The sequence below is a fragment of the Ascidia mentula genome, chromosome 8 (genome assembly GCF_947561715.1).
Source record: "Ascidia mentula chromosome 8, kaAscMent1.1, whole genome shotgun sequence".
Lineage (NCBI taxonomy): Eukaryota > Metazoa > Chordata > Ascidiacea > Phlebobranchia > Ascidiidae > Ascidia > Ascidia mentula.
The window spans coordinates 17,082,522-17,102,355 of record NC_138573.1 but is presented as its reverse complement, the minus strand read 5'-3'; the positions used below and the strand labels follow the sequence as shown (position 1 = coordinate 17,102,355).

The following is a 19,834-nucleotide window of genomic DNA, read 5'->3' as shown; positions in this document are numbered from 1 at the left end:
ATTTAAATTTTGCATTTTAATTTTACCTTTAATCATGGTAATTAATATGGGTTAGCCAATAACGAAACGAAAACCTTTTTTCCGTTGGTAAAAAACGTCTCCATCTGGCCACGTAAATATGTTTCCAAAACGTCTACCACCTACATAATAAGCTAGAAAACAAGAAAAAATTAGTTGCTTTCTGTTTCTGAATGACGTGATAATTTTTATTGGAAAAAATATCCAAACAGTTTTAAATAAGTACAAATGTTTTTTACGCATTGACTTTTTGTTGTTTGCGAGACGAATAAGTCTGTTTTGTGTTTCGGCATCAAGAATTCTCGCAAGGTTTCCACCAAGCTCAATACATCGTTCCTTCGCATCCTGCCAAGTTCGTTTGTCATTGGACATTGAAAAGAAACGATATGTGCATGGTTTCGACGAGGAACCTACAATGGAACGATAACTGCCTTGCTCACAATGAACTTGTACATTTCTTGAATCAAAATAGTTGAATCAATCACTTACAGCCAAACTCTTGAGATATCAACAAAACCAATGTCCAGATCATCACACAACTGTTTACTGCTTCTGACATCTTTACTTGAACGCTAAGTTAAGACATCTTAGGTTTAAAAAAAATGAAAGGTCAGAACCGTCTTAATTAAAAAAATGTTTTCATTGAGGACAACTGTCATGCGAATGCACAGAAAAAATTCTTCACTGTCAGAGTTACCCGAGTTAATGATACCAAATAAACGTGAGTGCGTTAAGTAACAGAAAAATCACTGACTACAGCTTATAAAAAAGTAAATGCACACGGATTTTCTAAGAAAGGAATGAGAACAATTCCCTATGCAAATTGAAAGGCAATATTTCGAAATCAACTTTAAGTTACCCTTGTGTACGGAAAGTTCCAAAATATGCACAGTTCAATGCAAGTATGCGATTGTTCAGTTTCCTTTTGCCGTCGCAATAATTGTTTCGTAGGTGGTTTGTTCGGGTCACAGTGGCCTTCGTGTTCAACTCAACACAAATATTGGTCGAAAACGAGACATATTGTGGGCCTAAAAATTCATAATTATGTGAAATCAAAACTATGTCGGCAGAGTATATAGATAACGTTACCAAATACCCAAAATAATTGCTTCCAAAGCATAGCTAGTTTGGTTTCAACAATCACAAATGTAGTTGTTGTATGTAACAGTGGTACTTAAACTTTGAATCGTAGCAGTCCGAAATTTATCCGACTTGCTGTCCCAGTTAGGACTAATGCTCTGAAAATATTGTATGCGAACGATTACCTTCCTAACGCCTTGTTAGAGTAAATTAACATGAATCAGTGATAGCACAAAACGACTCAAGTAACATTGCACATAAACCTACATATGCAATGTTAGGTTACAATCTCACAAAGACCTTAGACTTCCTCCCAAAACCGCTTCGTGGACCCTACTTTAGGGGCTGGCTATACTGGCCCCAAGCTACACCAGCTACTAAACTTTTCCATTATTATCGACATTAGCTGTTAGTCAGTGTGTATAGAGGCACAACATATATATGTTACGTTTTTAAGGGATAAAATGTAAAAACGCAAATCTAATAATAATAGAACTGGTCTTTATAGGTTTTGCATTTCAACCTTTGCACGTAGTTGTGGGAACGACTTCAACCGAGCTGTTTGTATGATCGTTGTTTAGACTTCACATAGTAATAGAACAAGTTCTAATAAATATTTTTAATTTCGGTTTACATGAAGAAATGTAATCATGAAGATAAATACATATATAGCAACGCAGCCAAGATGCTAAACTCATTGAAATTATTGAAGAAACACAAAACGCAAAAGGATGATTGTCATCACATAAAATAGTACAATCCCAAGCAGATGTACGTCAACAACCTTGACAATTTTTAGACACAATTTTTTTCTAACGTTTCTAACGGCGTCTCGTCGAGTCGCGAGTGTCACAATTACGAGTTGTTAATTATAAGCTGATTCTTCGGATATTGTGACATTTGGGCAATTGCCCGACCGCGGATTTGAACACCGAAAATCCCAACGTAGAAAAACAATCCGAATATTAAAGAGTTCAATTCTTTGTCGGCTTTGCTGAAGCAATGACGTCATCAGACAACTTAACCGAGCTGTATATCTCGTTGATGACGTCACTTGAAGAAGGTGAACTGTGAGTGCATGATTTACATTTTATGCTAATCAGTTTTTTGTATGCAGGTCACAAACCATTTAAGTTGCTCAACGTTTTCATTTATTCTAGAAATATTTGTTTGGGTTTCGCAACATTCAACACTTTGTGCAATCAATTGGTGCAAGAATATGTATTGCTCCTAGATGAATGTAACAAATGAAGTTAACACAAGTTAAAATATATCGGGGAAAAGAAACACATTTACCGCATTTTGCACCATTTCCATTCTTTGCTCTCTCAGGTGGCAAACGGCCTTGATTGCATCAACTGAGCCAGTTTGATTTAATTCCTCCAACAAATAAACAAAACCAATGAAAGTCCCAGTTCTGCCGGTACCTCCGCTTGATTAACATACTTGAAGGTTATTTCGCAGTCACTGAGTTTACCAATGTATATATCCACTATTTTTACCTACAATGGACAACAGTGGGAACCTGAGTTCGCAAAGTTCGCTTTACCCGATCCATTTCCTTCTGAACTTGGTTCGTGAATGTGAGAAAGTCAGTTGTTTTTTGTGGAACTCCACAACCGGGCCAAGCAATAAATTGGTAGTGAGTCACAACTCGCTGTTCCTGGATTCAAAGCGATATGACTAAACAACGATATAGGCTGTTATTTAATCCTAGTATACCGAAACATATAAGGTGTTCGCTTCTTCGATTGCCAATTTCCTGACAATGAAACCATGTTTGTTCAGGACTTTAAGCAGTTTCACATTAACACGGCCGTACAGTTTGAAGGGGGCGAAACTCTGGGGCCAGTAAAGAGCACACCTTGACTAAACAGTAAAAAGCGTTGAATAATACGCATCTAAATTAATGATAAAAAACACTCACTTTTTTATTTTGGTCTGGATTTGTGAGAATTGCAATTACTCTGACTTTTTGTAGCCAAACCATCGTCCAGAAATCATTTACAGTTGTATCGATGGGGCCTTGTGTTGCAATCCACTTGTTTGGTTGTTTAAATCCCTAATTAGAAACGTTAACAGTTTATTTTCTCCATTCAGCACGGTGACGAACCTCTACATATGATGCGTTAATGTAGTCGTTTTCATCGCCCTCAAGTCCACGAAGGAGCACTCTGTTGTAATCGTCTACGGACATAATTGGTGTAAATGTTATGTATTTTTGACAAGATTATCATGCAGAAATTTTTTTAATACCCTTTCGGGACAATTTACCTCGTACGGTTTGCATATAAGTTAATTTGTTCAAAATATTCAAAATAAAAAAATAAAAAAATGAAGTATTGAAAGTGAGGAAGGAAACCATTTGTTTTTCCAACAAGTAACTCTGAGAATAAACAGAGTTCCCCATAGTGCTATAAGCATTTACATGTTTTATTTGTTCAAGAAATTGTTGCTAAAACTTATGCCATCATCATCAGTCTGGCATCAGTCAGGTCAGCTTTATATCGCTATGGAGAAAGACCAACCACTTCCCTTTTTACTGATGATGGCATAAGTTTTTGCAGATACGCCTTGAATAAACAAAACATGTCATTGTCTAAAACATGAGTAAATCTGTTATTAGTGTTCCTATGACAAGAAATTGTTTGTGAATCTGTCAACCAACCTTGCGTTGTGCAATGAACAACAACTTACATGGCAAAATATTGTTGTAACGATTTCGACTTGGGTTGTTCATTGCTGTTTCAATGCTGAAAGCATTCCTTGATTGTCCTTTGATTTTCTGCAAGGCATTTATATATCTCATAACTTTTGCGTCAACAATCTATGAATCCATGTGCACAAAGCAAAAAATACCAAATAGATATTTTGCGAACAGAAATAGCAGAAGTTATACACGTACCTGATATTGTGATTTGATTGCTTTGTGTGAATTATCTGCGCTCTTTGTGTAAAATTTACTCAAGTAAAACTCACGTATTCGTGTGTTATAGTTGTCATCAGATCCATCCTCTAATAATTTAAATTGAAAAGTAAACTTTTTTTAAAACGGATTGAATTCCTGAAAACCTTATCTTGTGATAACCTGGGGAGTACTTCCAGCTCACTCTTTTATTCAATTTTAATTCTTCCGAGGCGTTTCTTTCTCGTGTGGAAATAGTTGCACATATTTGTTCCCTAAACATTGAATATTACCAAAAGGCCAACATTTTTTATTTTAATAAAAAAAGGAAAAGTTTACCTCCACTTGATTGCCACACCTACAGATATGAGTAAAATAATCAAAACAGACAATCCAATAACTGTGGGAATGAACCATTTAGACACAAATACGTTGACACCTAACCCAATAAATAAGAATTAATATTTGCATGTGTGAGTAACATTGCTCAAAAGATAAGCATACATACCAGCTGCAAAGGCAACCTGCTGTGGGGTTGTAACGATAATACGTAAACTCTTGTTATTTGATGTGGTTCGGCAGATAAAACTACCAGAATCGTTAATATCGGCAACATTTATATTCAGTACACTTATCGCTTGGAATTTGTCCGTATTTTTTTGACAATAAAATCGATGGTTTCTTTTAAAAAGGAACGTTCTCGTATTTCCACTTAATTGATAAGCTTTTTGAAAATGAGCAACCTTGTGCAGAAACGGAAAAATTATTGGAGCATCGCCGATTTTCCAAACAGAAAACAATGGGCAATATAAGAGTCAAGTTGGTTTGTTGCTGAATGGAGGCGACGCCATAGAATCTGGAATATATAAATGCAAAGGAAAAAATATTTATGGAAAAATCACTGGAAATTTAACCTACTATGGTAAGATTTACGTATAGGTATTTAAAATATACAGTTCCGGAAATAGTCACAAGAACAAAATACATTTTCAGTAAAAATCACCTTCTTTTAGTTAAAGTAAACATCACATTATCCCTAAGAAATTTGTATATGGAACAATGGGCGAATGTTACGGTTGATTGCACTTCGTATGGAAAACCCAGGCCTGTGGTTAACTGGTACAGGTAAGGTATTGTAACTTTTTAACAGGGAAAGCAAAGGTAAGATGCAAAATATAATGAAAGTGTTTCTGCATTCCATCCTAATATTTGTAAATCCGAGGTAATATCTTTCTTATCATTGTTTATTAGACGAGGAAATTTGATGCCCAACGTTTCATATTCGGTGTCGGTTTCCCAGCAAATATTATCGCAAGGTCGATATCACGTGACAAAACGTCTTCACTTAACAAAAGTTTATGCAGCTTATGGCGGGGTTTACGAATGTTGGGCAGAAAACCACAAGGACACAAACCTGCTGTCTCTAACCAGAAAAGAAGTCACACTGAAAGGTAGTAGTGACCGTAAACTGTTGCAGTCCCAGCTAAACTGTTAGATGTATTTAGTTCGTCCAAACATAACACTTTCTGAGTCAGAAATTATTGCTAAAAAGTTTCATCAGCAATACGTTGATTGTGTCTCTCATGGATTTCCAAGACCTAACGTTACATGGAAAAGGTAAACACATGATTTAGCATCAGTTCAACAAATCCGTAACTTTGGTTTTAAATTTTAGAAATAAATCTGTCATCGGAGCTACAACTTCTAATATCTACACGAGTATTGTAAATAACACGAAGTATTCGCAAACAGCTCGATTGATTTTTATCACTAATAATGTTGCGGATTCAGGAACTTACGTTTGTCAGACAACAAATAATTATATTGACAAGGAGGAAAAGGCGTTTATAATCAAAGGTTACAAAACTTAATTGATTTTACTGCTAACATTTAACCAATTCATCTACAGTACCAGCAAATATATCGGTTACTCAAACTAGCAAAGTTGTTAGTATTCCAGAAACGTTTACAATTGGTTGTGAATCATATGGTTTTCCATTGCCGACAGCATATTGGATTCGGTAAAGCGATTGGCAAAATGATAAATTTGTTTCGTACTACGTATATTCATGAAATCAACAATACGCTGTGTCCATAGAAATGATCATGTGGCACACTGCACTACTAACACCTCCTCGGTTTGCCAAGTTCGTACAACCGTCGGCGAATTCAAATCCATATCTTGGTTAATCATGAATATAAACCGCATAGAAGAAGCTGGAAGTTATCACTGCAAAGCCTTCAACATATTTGGTTCAAAAATAGTCTCAGAAACCTTTACTCTTCTTGGTGAAACTGTCATGTTTTTAGTCCTAAGAATCTTAGTAATATTTAGTAATTTTAACATTTTTAGTTGAGACAAATATTTCTCTGACTACAAATTACGTCAGATTGCTGGAAGGTGAATCTACAAACGTGACTTGTACTTCATTCGGATATTTCACGTATGTTGTTTATTGGACAAGGTAAAAAATAATTTACAAGAACGGCTAAGATATAACTTTTCTTTGACACTTTATTTTTAGGTTTTTGGAAAATATTTCGAATAAATCGTCAACACGAATATATTATGAGACATTTATCGTGAACAAATTCCAAACGATAAGTGTACTGAATATCAATGTTGCCGATGTTAACGATTCTGGTATTTTTAACTGCCGAACTACATCAAATAACAAGAGTTTACGTATTGTCGTTACAACCACACAACAGGTTGCCTTTGCAGCTGGTATGTATGCTTGTCTTGTGAGCAATGCTACTCAAACATGCAAATATTCATTCCTATTTATTGGGTTAGGTGTCAACGTATTTGTGTCAAAATGGTTCATTCCCACAGTTATTGGATTGTCTGTTTTGATTATTTTGTTCATATCTGTAGGTGTGGTAATCAAGTGGAGGTAAACATTTCTTACCCAAATTAATTTTAAAAAAAGTTTGCTTGTTGCTAATATTCAATGTTTAGGGAAAAAGTATGTGCAACTATTTACAAACGGGAAAAAAACGCATCAGAAACCTCGTCAGAATTTAAAATGAATAAAAGAGTGAGCTGGAAGTACTCCCCAGGTATTCGGAAGATAAGACTCTTAGGAATTCAATCCGTTTTAAAAAAAGTTTACTTTTCAATTTCAATCATTAGAGGATGGGCCTGATGACATGTATCACACACGGATACGTAAGTTTTACTTGAGTGAATTTTACACCAAGAGCGCAGATAATTCACATAAAGCAATCAAATCACAATATCAGGTACGTGTATAACTTCTACAATTTCAGCTCCAAAAATATCTATTTAGTATTTGTTGGTTTGTACACATATATTCATAGATTATTGACACAAAAGTTATGTGGTATATAAATGCCTTGCAGAAAATCAAAGGACAATCAAGGAATGCTTTCAGCATTGCAAAGGCAAAGGACAACCCAAGTCGAAATCGTTACAAGAATATTTTACCATGTAAGTTGTTGCTCTTTGCACAACTTAAGGTTGGTTGACAGATTCCAACACAATTTGATCTCATGGGAGCACTAATAACGATATACTCATGTTTTAGACATTGGCATGTTCTATTTATTCAAGACGTACTTGCAAAAACTTGTCCCTTCATCAGTTGAAAGGGAGTGATTGGTCTTTCTCCATAGTGGTATAAAGCTGACCTGGCTGATGCCAGACTGATGATGATAGCATAAGTTTTGACGCAATTTCTTGAACAAATAAAACATGTGAATGCTTTTAGCACTATGGGGAACTCTGTTTATTCTCAGGGTTACTTATTGAAAAACAAATGCTTTGTTTCCTTGAATTCAATACTTCATTTTTCATATTTTGCTGAATAATTTAAATTTTATGCAATCAGTACGAGGTGAATTGATTTGCTAGGGTACTAAGAGGTTTTCCCGCATGATAATCTTGTCAAAAATATGTAACATTTACACCTAATGTGTCCGTAGACGATTACAACAGAGTGGTCCTTCGTGGACTTCAGGGTGACGAAAACGACTACATTAACGCTTCATATGTGGAGGTTCGTAACCGTGCTGAATGCAGTGAAAATTAAACTGTTGACGTTTTTAATTAGGGTTTTAAACAACCAAACAAGTGGATTGCAACACAAGGCCCCATCGATACAACTGTAAATGATTTCTGGACGATGGTTTGGCTACAAAAAGTCAGAGTAATTGTAATGCTCTCAAATCCAGACCAAAACAAAAAAGTGAGTGTTTAAATGAATTTTGATCTGATATTTTTCAACGATTTTTACTGTTTAGTCAAGGTGTGCTCTTTACTGGCCCCAGAGTTTCGCCCCCTTTAAATTGTACGGTTGTGTTAACGTGAAACTCCTGAAAGTCCTGAACAAACATGGTTTCATTGTCAGGAAAATGGCAATCGAAGAAGCGAACACCTTATATGTTTCGGTATACTTGGCTTAAATACAACCCTATCGTTGTTTTGTCACATCGCTTTGAATCCAGGAACAGCGAGTTGTGACTCACTACCAATTTATTGCTTGGCCCGGTCATGGAGTTCCACAAACAACAACTGACTTTCTCACATTCACAAACCAAGTTCAGAAGGAAATGGATCGGGTAAATCGAACTTTGCGAACTCAGGTTCCCACTGTGGTTCATTGTAGGTAAAAATAGTGATTATATACCTTGGTAAACTCAGTGACTGCGAAATAACCTTCAAGTATGTTTATCAAGCGGAGGTGCCGGCAGAACTGGGACTTTCATTGGTTTTGCTTATTTGTTGGAGGAATTAAATCAAACTGGCTCAGTTGATGCTTTCAAGGCCGTTTGCCACCTGAGAGAGCAAAGAATGGAAATGGTGCAAAATACGGTAAATGTTTTTCTTTTCCCCGACATATTTTAACTTATCTTATCTGCATTTGTTCCATTTATAGGAGCAATACATATTCTTGCACCACTTGATTGCACAAAGTGTTGAATGTTGCGAAACCCAAACAAATATTACTGGACTGAATGAAAATGTTGAGCAACTTAAATGGTTTGTGACCTGCATACAAAAAACTGATTAGCATAAAATGTAAATCATGCACTCACAGTTCACCTTCTTCATGTGACGTCATCAACGAGATGTACAGCTCTGTTAAGTTGTCTGATGATGTCACTGCCTTACCAAAGCCGACAAAGAGTTCAACTCTTTAAATTTGCGGGTTTTTCTTCTATGTTGGGTTTTCGGTTTTAAATCCGTGCTCAGGGCAATTGCCTAAATGTCATTATAAACAATATCCCAAGAATCAGCTTAAAAACTGTCGTAATTGTGACACTCGCGATTCGACAAGACGCCGTTAAAAGTGTTTCAAAATTTTGGTCTTAAAATGGTCAGGCCTACAATCAGAATCAAATTTACCATATTTGTGTTGCAAATTTCACACCCCAAAGATGCTAGAGTTTACAAAATATAATATCAATTTTCTCACAGCACTTCTCTGCTTGACAACGATTTAACCCTTTAGCAAATTCTGAAATTAATCCTAGATAAAATGCTTATGTCTCACGCTGTTATATTGTTCTAATTAAGACAAGGAAATTGTTGTACATAAACTGAGCTACATTGCAAGCTGTTGTGATCAATAATCAGACAACCTCCAGTGTAGACCTACTTACACAGTGTGACACCGTAGTCAAGCGCCGAGCCTTCTTAACAAAGTTGGCAAACACATTTTTCAAGGATCAATTGGTATACGTGGGCATGTACGAAAACGAAAAACACTACATATGACAATAATTATTGAGGTGGTTATTGATTTTTGTTTCGACTTTTGAAACAGTATCATGCATTTCCACCAGAAAATTAAATGCATTAGTTATTTAGAAGTCAGTGAGGAGTTTGGTTTTAAAAAAGTGTTTGGTTTAGTTACTCCCCTTTACCATTTTCTTGCTGAGAATCAATGTTCTGAACAGATTTCATTTTAAAATTATAGCTTTTTCAACATTTTGGGTTGTCGCGTTACGTTATGCCAGTGGTTCCCAACCAGGTAGAATTCCCCACAAGGGGGGAATTTTGTAATTTGTAAGGGAGGGGGGATTTTTTGTCACAATATTAATCTCTTGCTGGTTGTCTGTGCTATGTGTTATTGCTGCACTTGCCATATATGAGCTGAAAAAAAATTTGAAGGTGGGAATTAGTTTAAATATCGAAAGGGTGCACAGGACAAAAAAGGTTGGGAACCACTGCGTTATGCCATCCTATTTCAATCAGACGTTGACACAGTAAGTCGTGACGGCCTTTTCGATTCGGGTTTGGGAGTTCAGGTTGAATTTTTTTTAAAAAACTTGCGAAATGTGAGTGCACTTGCAAACTCGACAGTCACTAGCACAATACACCTTCAACAAGACGTTAAAATGCAGTGAATTTTCTCACATAAAAAGCTCTTACTCTGGGTTTGTGATGTAACGCAATAGAAAATAGTTTTGTTTCGCCTCCCGCTGCTTTTTTTGTATTTTTTCCATAACGTGACTTGACAAGCGGCGCTGAACTGCCCTTTTTCTTTTTGGCGCTTTTGAATATTGCTTGGTATTCTGTTTAAATTGCCCTGCAAAGCTGCAACCCAGATGAAGTCTTACTGAATGGCAAAAAAACGTCGGAGAAATAAACTACTTTAATTTATTGCCAGAAGATCAGTTGTGTTGTAAATGTCCGGTAGCAACAGCAGCACGAGATTCTTTCTAGTATTAACAAAGCGATTTTCCAAATACTTGCACAAAGAGGGATGCAACGAAATTTCGATTACCTAAGATAAATGTGCACAGTAATTCACATTCGAACACACACTGGGGAGAAACCTTACAAGTGCATCTATTGCCCAATCAAAAAATTTCGCCCGGGCCTCAACTGCTTTTCTTTGGTTAGCTTGACAGATAGATGTCGAACCTTAGCCAGAAGTATATCTCTGGTAAAAGTTCGACAAAGAAAAACTACCACCGATGGCCGAAGATGTAGCTCTTGTTTGGCACATCCTTGTTACTGAAGTTAGGCCGAACAATATAACTGTGCTTGTTTAGGGTTGTCAGCTAACCTTAACCTACTATGTCTCGCACATACTCATTCATATACCCTGCATACAATTATCATTGACACAACAATCGAATCCATTATCTAGCAGCACAGTTTTGCTTCAACACAAACCAATCCATACTGGTGTGAAGCCTTACAAATGCAACTTCCGCGACAAAACCTTTTCCACCTTATAGATCATTGAAAACGTTTACTTGAAAAAATGATGAAGGACATTCTTCAAAATTTGTGCAATATTTTCGCCCGTGCGACCATCCGTGCGTGACCGATCTGGGCACTGGAGGAATGTGCTTCATGTGGAGATAAACTTCGTGTTACTCGTGAACACTTGTCAGCAGTTTGTATTTGTTTCTGAATGTTTTATTGGGAAAAGCATGAAGTGGGCTTGAATGTAGCCTATAATATATTGTATATCTGGCCATACAGAACAATGTGCAAAAATGCGATAATTCTGCAACCTCAAAATCTAACTGTTACTACATATAATTTTCTAGTCAGATCTTAAATCTACCTAATGTTCCACTTGCTGGTAATGACTAGTACAGTTTATTTCAAAAAATTAGGTTAACAAGTGCATGGTAATGGGGATGGCGATTAAAATCATTCTGGCTGTTTTGCCACGGCTTTAACTTGCGATCTCATTGCCGGAGAAAAGTTTTTCAGTTGTAAAACATGTTTGATTCAATACAGTCGTGTCCACAGTGACAAAAAAACAATGGTGCTGCTGTGTAGACGTGTCATAACACCTTCCATCGTCGTATTACGCAGTGGGAGTGGGCGCTTACAATCAAAAACTCGTAGGTACTTTGCTGCTCGTTCAGTAGCCATGTTATATCAAATTACAACGTTATCTCATGAGAACAAAACAATCGTTATATAAAAGGTTTGCTTTTGTATTAATTTTCGTCAGTTGACTGGAGGCGTAAGTACCTCAGTGTTTCCGCCATAGCGGACTACTCAAAACCAGGAAATCAAACACCCTAAAAACAAAATACAAATACTGCAACATAATTTTCTTGAGCAGTTTTATATCATGCTGTGCTTGTGCTAAGTAAAATAAAAGATTGTATATTTTTTTTTATAACTTCAGTTTATTTGCTTTCAGTTTAAAGGGAATATCGTAGGGCGGTATATAGCACAAAACAATGTTGTGGTTAGACATGACAAACCACATCAGCACAACTTATACCTTGTATAGCATTAGTTCTATTTCTCTCCTCTGGATTGTGCTTTCCGTTTTCAGTTCCCATCCCGTTTTCAGTTTCCCATACATTGACATACCATGTAAATTAACTGGTGTATTTTGTTTACGTACGACCTGCTCAATGAGCATTTGAATTCGCAGGTGACTTGGATCACTTCCCAGTTATACTTTTTGCTTGGAATCTTTTCCATGATATTTTCGACCGTCCTTATTGTTTCAGCGTCAAGGGTAGAAAGGCCAATATGCTGTTAATGAGGAGCTTCTTTTGCCACCAAGCCCACAATCACTCAAGGCAAGGGACCTAACATCTCACTTTCGAATTCACTAAAGCAAGAATTCTTCGAAGTAAAACGTAATACGCCGGAAAGGTGCTAACACCAAAAATTGTAGTTATGCATGAATAACTGTAATATTTATTCGCCATGACAGGTAGATCGAAAGAAATCGTCACGTTGCATTGATTGTTAAAGAAACATATTATAGTAAACAATATATGTTCAAACACAATAATTAATCTTTATGTAACCGAAATTAGTGCGGCAACCCTGCAATTCAACGTTCATTGGGTGAGATACTATATCGTAGGTCCAAACCAACAGTTTACCGGACTGCGATTTCGAGTAGGGTCGCCAAACCCAACATCCAAGAACTGCCGGGTTTGCTGTTCATCATTTCGCATTTCAGCATCCAGACCAATCCCCGTGTTATGCCATTGCCTCGTAGCTAAAACTACTCAGGCGTTTGAAATAAGCGTGGAAAGCTGACTGAAACGAATGAAACAAAATAAAAATGTGCAAAGTAAACGTAAATAAAACTGTGAGGTGCAAATAAAAATACATATAGTAAATGCGTCCAAGAAAATTCGCCAAAAGTAATAAGTCGTTTAAATTTGTTTCCGATAAAACCAACTGATATCATTTAGGAGAAAAAATTGCCGTGTCTTTTATGTCAGACGATCCGTCTAAAGTTAACCGTGCATAACATTTAAATTTCTTTCACTGGTGTTTTCTTTTTGAGCTTCCATTTTACTTTGGTGAAGCGTTAGCACATAAAAATCAGCTACAAATTATAATTGAAAAGGTGATCAACGTTCCTGACTACCCGGTAAAATAACCATTTCTCCACCTTGAATTCTTATAAGTGGGGTAGTTGGTCCATGCCGATATGCGTGCTAAAAATCACTTAATTTTGGGGGTTTTCCGTTCCTTACCAGTTAATTAAACATCAGGGAAACATGGCAGTTGTATTGGTTAAAAGCCCGGTAAACTGACCAGGCGCCCTTTGAGGAACTGTGCAACGTCTAATCATTTTAGGATGAACATAGAATATTCAATAAAACGACCAACGGACTCCAATTTTAATGTATGTGAAAAAATGTTTTTGTCTTGTCAATGAAGCATGGCGGCCCGAGGCTTGCGCAAAATAAAAGTTTGAAAGTTAATGAGATGTTACGCCCGGAGGCAAATTAAATTGTTTTTCTGAATTCGATTAAGGTGAAGCGTTCTGCATTGTGCGTTCACTTGTAGGCTAAGGCATACTTTTATATTGAGGAAATAGTAGATATTGGGATTTGCCCGAAAAATCCTTGTGCGCAATTGATCATCTAGGTCAGTCGGCAGGTAAGTTTTGAAAAAATATATCACTTGGAATCTATGTGTTCATTTCTGTTTCGCAGTGGCACGAGAAAATCCTGCAGAAAAGTTGTGATAAATTGCCAAGCACATATGGAAGGTCCAAAAGAAAGAAATTCATTTCGCTGCAACTTCTGCGAAAAATTATTTAAATCTGAAAGCAAACTGAAAACCCACATTCGAATTCATACTGGCAAGAAACCTTACAAGTGCAAATATTGCGAAAAGTCTTTCAGTATTAAAGGTAATCTGAAAACCCACATTCGAGCTCATACTGGAGAGAAACCTTACAAGTGCAACTATTGCGACAAGTCTTTTAGCGCAAGTGGTGCTCAAAAAGCACACATTCCAACTCACACTGGGGAGAAACCTTACAAGTGCAAATATTGCGAAAAGTCTTTCAGCCATAAAGGTAATCTGAAAACCCACATTCGAGCTCATACTGGTGAGAAACCTTACAAGTGCAACTTTTGCGACAAATCTTTTAGCGAAAGTGGTACTCAACAAGCACACATTCGAACTCACACTGGGGAGAAACCTTACAAGTGCAAATATTGTGACAAATCTTTCAGTCGAAAAGGTTATCTAAAAACACACATAAGAACTCACACTGGAGAGAAACCCTTCAAGTGCAGCTTTTGTATCAAAGCTTTCAGCAACAAAAGTAATCTACAAATACACATAAGAACACATACTGGAGAAAAGCCTTTCAGATGTGAAATATGTGAAAAATCGTTTGCAGCCAGTTCAAGTTTGAATCAACACAAACGATTCCATACCCGGTGAGAAGCCATTTAATTGTGACATTTGCAAAAAATGTTTTTCTAGTAGGTCAAATTTCCTTGTACAGAGAAGAATTCATACTGGAGTAAAGCCTTACAAATGCACCTCTTCTCATAAAACCTATAGGCACGCTAAAGATTTAGCACATCACATTCGAATTCACAAAAGATAAAATCCTCTGAAATAAAACAAAAATAGACGACCGAATACTTTCAAACTCATACTGGTTCGGTCTTTGTCCAGAAATGTTTGTCAGCCAATATACGAAAGCTATGTTTTCTAATCCACTCGGTTCGTTTGTATCCGAAAATGTATTTGAAGGTGCTAACACTATAACGTCTGTTTTTGTATTATGTAGTAATATTGTGGTTTCGTGCATTTGTGAACATCATGTACAGAAATCAAGTTTTGCCAATATGCACAATACGAACAACTTGTGGTTTGTCAATACAATGTTAATCACTAATTAAACATTGTAATCAGTTGTGCCATTAACGACCTACTGAAGTTTTACACTGTAATGTTCTTGACCGCTGGTCTGCGTTATTGATCTCACCGGTCCCTACACATGTAAATAATTTTCACAATAAGTGGATTTTCTATTTGCTCTATTGAATTTCAGCAAATGAAAATATTTGTTTTTAATTCACCCCAACAGCCTGTTCAAATCTAACACAAAAATTTGTATAATGGTTTTGAAACTAAAACTTGTGGTTATTTACACTAGATTACTATCACAAAATGTTTTGAATGTAATGATTTACATTATGCTTCGCTTTTCTGCGTTTGCTGCATGCCTATTCATTACAACAAAAACTGCTAACAGTTTTGGTTTGCGGCTCTGCGTTGACAGTTTGAATACTGTGACCATTCAAGGAAAGTTATAATTCATTATCACGAAAAACAACTTGCAACTGTGCAACATTTACCTATGGAAATGATAATTTCCTACAATCCGACTCTCAACCTGCGGAGCGGCCGTGTTTGAATATTCCGCGCTGTTTAAAGCACCAGCAGTGCGTTTGGGACAACGCGGCGACAGATCCTTTTTATGTTTAACCAAACTGTGTCCTGTGGCAACATCTCTTTTAGCTAAGCGTGGCGAACAGGTATATATTGGGTTGTAGTTTTGCCAGTAGTGATTGGGTCACATGACCGGGTTGTCCTGTTATTAACGTGTAGTTAACTGTGTTTGGGAGACCAACTTTAAATGTCATTAGTAAGAGTGGTTCTTGTTCTACCTGTTCAAGAACATCTGTGTTTTCCTGTCGGAATTCGTAGAATCATTCCGGAAATGCAGTTTGCAGGCATGCTCATGATAGTCTAAATTTGCTTGGTTGTCTGATTCTTTAAGTTGCCCTATGTTTTCATTTAGTCCAGAAATATTTGTTTGGGTTTCGCAACATGCACCACTTTGTGCAATCAAGTGATGCATGAATATGTATTGCTCCTAGATAAATGTAACAAATGAAGTTAACATAAGCTAATAGAACTTGGGGACAAAGAAAAACATTTACCGCGGTTTGCACCATTTCCATTCTTTGCTCTCTCAGGTGGCAAACGGCCTTTTTTTTCGTGTTTGTTTATAAGCCAATATTTAAAAACTTTTTAATTCAAAACTTCCACGTAAGTAGGGTGCTATGTAATTTTTCTTCTGGTACGATAATTTTGTTCCAGTAACGAAAATTCTGTTCCCGTAACGAAAATTCCGTTCCCGTAACGAAAATTCTGTTCCCAGTAACAAAAATTCCGTTCCCAGAATAAAAATTCTGTTCCAGGAACGCAAATTCTGTTCCTGGAACGAAAATTATGTTCCAGGATCGAAAAGTAACCTCAATGGAAATGTAATTGTTCTTCTGGTACGATAATTTTGTTCCAATAACGAAAATTCTGTTCCCGTAACGAAAATTCCGTTCCCGTAACGAAAATTCTGTTCCTGTAACAAAAATTCCGTTCCCAGAATAAAAATTCTGTTCCAGGAACGTAAATTCTGTTCCAGGAACGCAAATTCTGTTCCTGGAACGAAAATTATGTTCCAATCATATTTTCATCTTCCCGTAACTGTCTACGTTTGGAAACATCTATTCGTAATAAAATCAACCTTATACTCATGAGCAAAACCACGTTTTCTTCGTCTCTTTGTCGACATCTAGTGGTGATTTTTAGCTTGGTCGATTTTCGGAACGCAATTTTTAGTGTGATATTACCCAAATTGTGATTTTGGAAACACAATTCAAAAACCAAACTATGTTCCTGTAACGAAATTTTGCGTAAAAATAATGTTCCCGAAACGGTTTTTCTCATTTGGGAACGAAATTTCGTTTCTCGGAACGGTTTTGTAACGAAATTTCGGAACAAAGGCAAAAAATGTATTATGACTTTACCCATGAGATAAAGTGACTGGAACCTTATGACGTCATAGTTCTGTGGAAAACATGTTTAGTACATTTATTTTATTTGTCATGTGGGATACTGATACAACAAACATATGTGTGTAGTGAGTTTGAGTGTCGATGGAATGTCCGAACACTTTCTCTACATCCTAATGAGACATTTGTTTTTGCATGAATTTACATCGCAGTCGCATTCGGCCACAATGACAATAGTAGATAACATAAAGTTGATCACCCGAGCGCTCTGTGTTTACTTGGCTGTGTATCGTTTGTGTTCGCACCAACCGATGTAAAAATTACGTTTTTCCATAATATTTGAACCGCATACGTCAATTTGAACGAAGAAGATGTAAATAAATTTATTGCATTACTGTATACTGTCACGAAAGTTGGCATTGAAAATATAAAATACAATCGTGAGGAATATGTTCAACAAGATTAACAAGATTATTTTGCGTTTCGACATCAGATATACTAGCAAGGTTTCCACTAAGCTCAGAACATTTTCTCCTCGCATCTTCCCACGTTCGTCTGTTACCAGACAAGGATAAGAAACTTTTTTTTACATTTGTTTGATGACGAAGTGAAACGCAACCATAGTTGACACCCTGCTTACATGGATGTTTTGAATTAAGAAGTTTTTAGATCATGGCTTATAAACAAACACAAAAACAATTAGGTTGAAAATCACAAATGCGTTGTTCATGTATCGGTTTTTATTTTGTAATTGCTATCAGAGAATTCTTGGTTTTGAAAGGTTTTAGAATTAATTACACGCGCTCAAAATTGTCGCTGCCACTGGGTTTATAAGAAAATCTAAACCAGTGTCAAAGGAAGGCTGTTAGTTTCTAATCTGCATTTGCTCATACAAATACAAAGAAAGCATTTCGTCACTGTAAGCCTCAACTTAGATTCGAGCTCACATTAAAACCATTGTATACGACCTAAATATCTGATAATGCAGATTGGTCATTGTCCTACAACTTTCTTTAGCACGGATCAGCATATCGACCTTTGGAGTGTTTAGTTGTGCGATCATGACTTAGCGAACGTTTGCATTCATTACAATGCTTGCACATTGACGCAGTCATTAACCTATTGTAACAATGATTTTTTGCATAAAATTTTTATTATTAAAATGGGTGTACACACAGTACACGCAAAAACTGATAAATAAAAATTTTACTGGACAAAATGTCAGCACTTTGCAAACGTGATTGCAGTGTATCAGCCTGTACATGCCATGGCGCATAGAAGAAACAAAAACAACCAATTTGCACACCGTTTCGCACCTTAACGAGGTCATGGCCGACGTTTATTTCATCCTCCAACAACAGGAGTCCAAACTGTTTTTTACCGGTCGAATATATCAGGTTTGTCATATTATTAGCTCTTATCACAATGAAAAATTTACATTTGGCCAAAGTTGCAGGGAAAATCATTTTTTTGTTATTCTCTGCTGTTTGCTTCATTGGGACTTAAGTATTTTAGTTATTTCAGTTGTTTATGCAAAATTAAGAAAATGTAAAGGTTAACTTCAATATAAAATTAATTGGTCAGCAATATTTCATATGATTGCTTTCTGAGGCGTATGTGCGTCTTCAAAAATCGTCTTTGAGGCAAAATATCCTACGAGTCACATATCATTTATCATATTGAGATGCGCAATTCACCAAACTAGATAAAACAAACTTTTTTGGCCCAAGTGTCAATCCAACAACAAACCAAATGTTTTTCCATCAAACAGTGATGCATCCAAATGTAAATGTGCATTTTGTTTTCATGGAAGGCTATGTTGCTTATGGATATCCAGTTTATTCATGGCACGCCTTAGAATTTACAGATTGCTTATGACCAAGAACCTGCTTGGTAAAAGTTTTCGTCTTGTGCATAAGATATCTTGGAAAGGGAATGCTGGTGATTGCAACGAAGAAATCAATTATATTTGAGAATACAAAAGTGAGTTTAAAAATGATTTATTTGATATAATTTGACATGTTTTATTTATTCAAGACGTTCCGGCAAAACCTAAAACCTATGCTATTATCAGTTTAAAGGGGAGTGGTTGGTCTTTCTCCATAGTGATATAAAGCTGACCTAACTGACGTCAGACTGGTGATGGCATGATTTTTTGCGGAAATGCATTGAATAACTGCTTTTAGGACTATGCGCCAGTTTGTTTATCCTCATTGGTCAACTGCTGGAAAAAAAATTCCTTTTTTTCCTTTCCATATATACACTACTTTTTGTAATTATTTTATTGAATAAATTAACTTATATGCAATCAGTACGAGGTAAATTGAATTTGGAAACGTATTAGGAAGTTTTCTGCATGACAATCTTGTCAAAAATACATAACATTTACACCAACTATGTCCGTAGACGATTACAACAGAGTGGTCCTTCGTGGACTTGAGGGTGATGAAAACGACTACATCATATGTGGAGGTTCGTAACGGTGCTTAATGGAGTGGCAAATAAACGTTTCTAATTAGGGTTTTAAACAACCCCAAGTTATTTTAACTTGTGTTAACTTTATTTGTTACATTTATCTAGGAGCAATACATATTATTGCATCACTTGATGGCACAAAGTGTTAAATGTTGCGAAACCCAAACAAATGTTTCTGGACTGAACGAAAACGTTGAGCAACTTAAATGGTTTGTGAGCTGCATACAAAAAACTGATTAGCATAAAATGTAAATCATGCACTCACAGTTTACCTTCTTCAAGTGACGTCATCAACGGTGAAGTTGTCTGATGACGTCTTTGCCTCAGCAA

The 19,834-nt window shown here is 36.4% G+C and overlaps 2 protein-coding genes across 2 annotated transcripts; one reads left to right on the top strand and one right to left on the bottom strand.

The window, feature by feature from the left end:
- Nucleotides 1-2,072: 2,072 nt before the first annotated feature.
- LOC145912127 (receptor-type tyrosine-protein phosphatase C-like) lies at nt 2,073-3,295 on the bottom strand. Its single transcript, XM_082999543.1, has 7 exons — nt 3,212-3,295; nt 3,026-3,160; nt 2,821-2,967; nt 2,601-2,761; nt 2,395-2,530; nt 2,225-2,328; nt 2,073-2,166 (listed from the first exon to the last, which is right to left on the bottom strand). Exons 1-7 carry the CDS (start codon nt 3,293-3,295, stop codon nt 2,073-2,075), a joined length of 861 nt encoding a protein of 286 aa, XP_082855669.1.
- A 10,603-nt stretch (nt 3,296-13,898) lies between these two features.
- On the top strand, nt 13,899-14,663 carry LOC145912126 (uncharacterized). The gene has a single exon (XM_082999542.1). It carries the CDS (start codon nt 13,899-13,901, stop codon nt 14,661-14,663), a length of 765 nt encoding a protein of 254 aa, XP_082855668.1.
- The last annotated feature ends 5,171 nt before the right edge of the window (nt 14,664-19,834 follow it).

Bases quoted from the DNA above. Each gene is read 5' to 3' on its own strand.
- LOC145912127 (XM_082999543.1), bottom strand. From the start codon at position 3,295: ATGTCCGTAGACGATTACAACAGAGTGCTCCTTCGTGGACTTGAGGGC. The intron at 2,762-2,820 runs GTATACTAGGAT...CTTTGAATCCAG, and splicing joins CGAACACCTTATATGTTTCG to GAACAGCGAGTTGTGACTCA. The intron at 2,167-2,224 runs GTTTGTGACCTG...ATGCACTCACAG, and splicing joins AACGTTGAGCAACTTAAATG to TTCACCTTCTTCAAGTGACG.
- LOC145912126 (XM_082999542.1), top strand. From the start codon at position 13,899: ATGTGTTCATTTCTGTTTCGCAGTGGCACGAGAAAATCCTGCAGAAAA.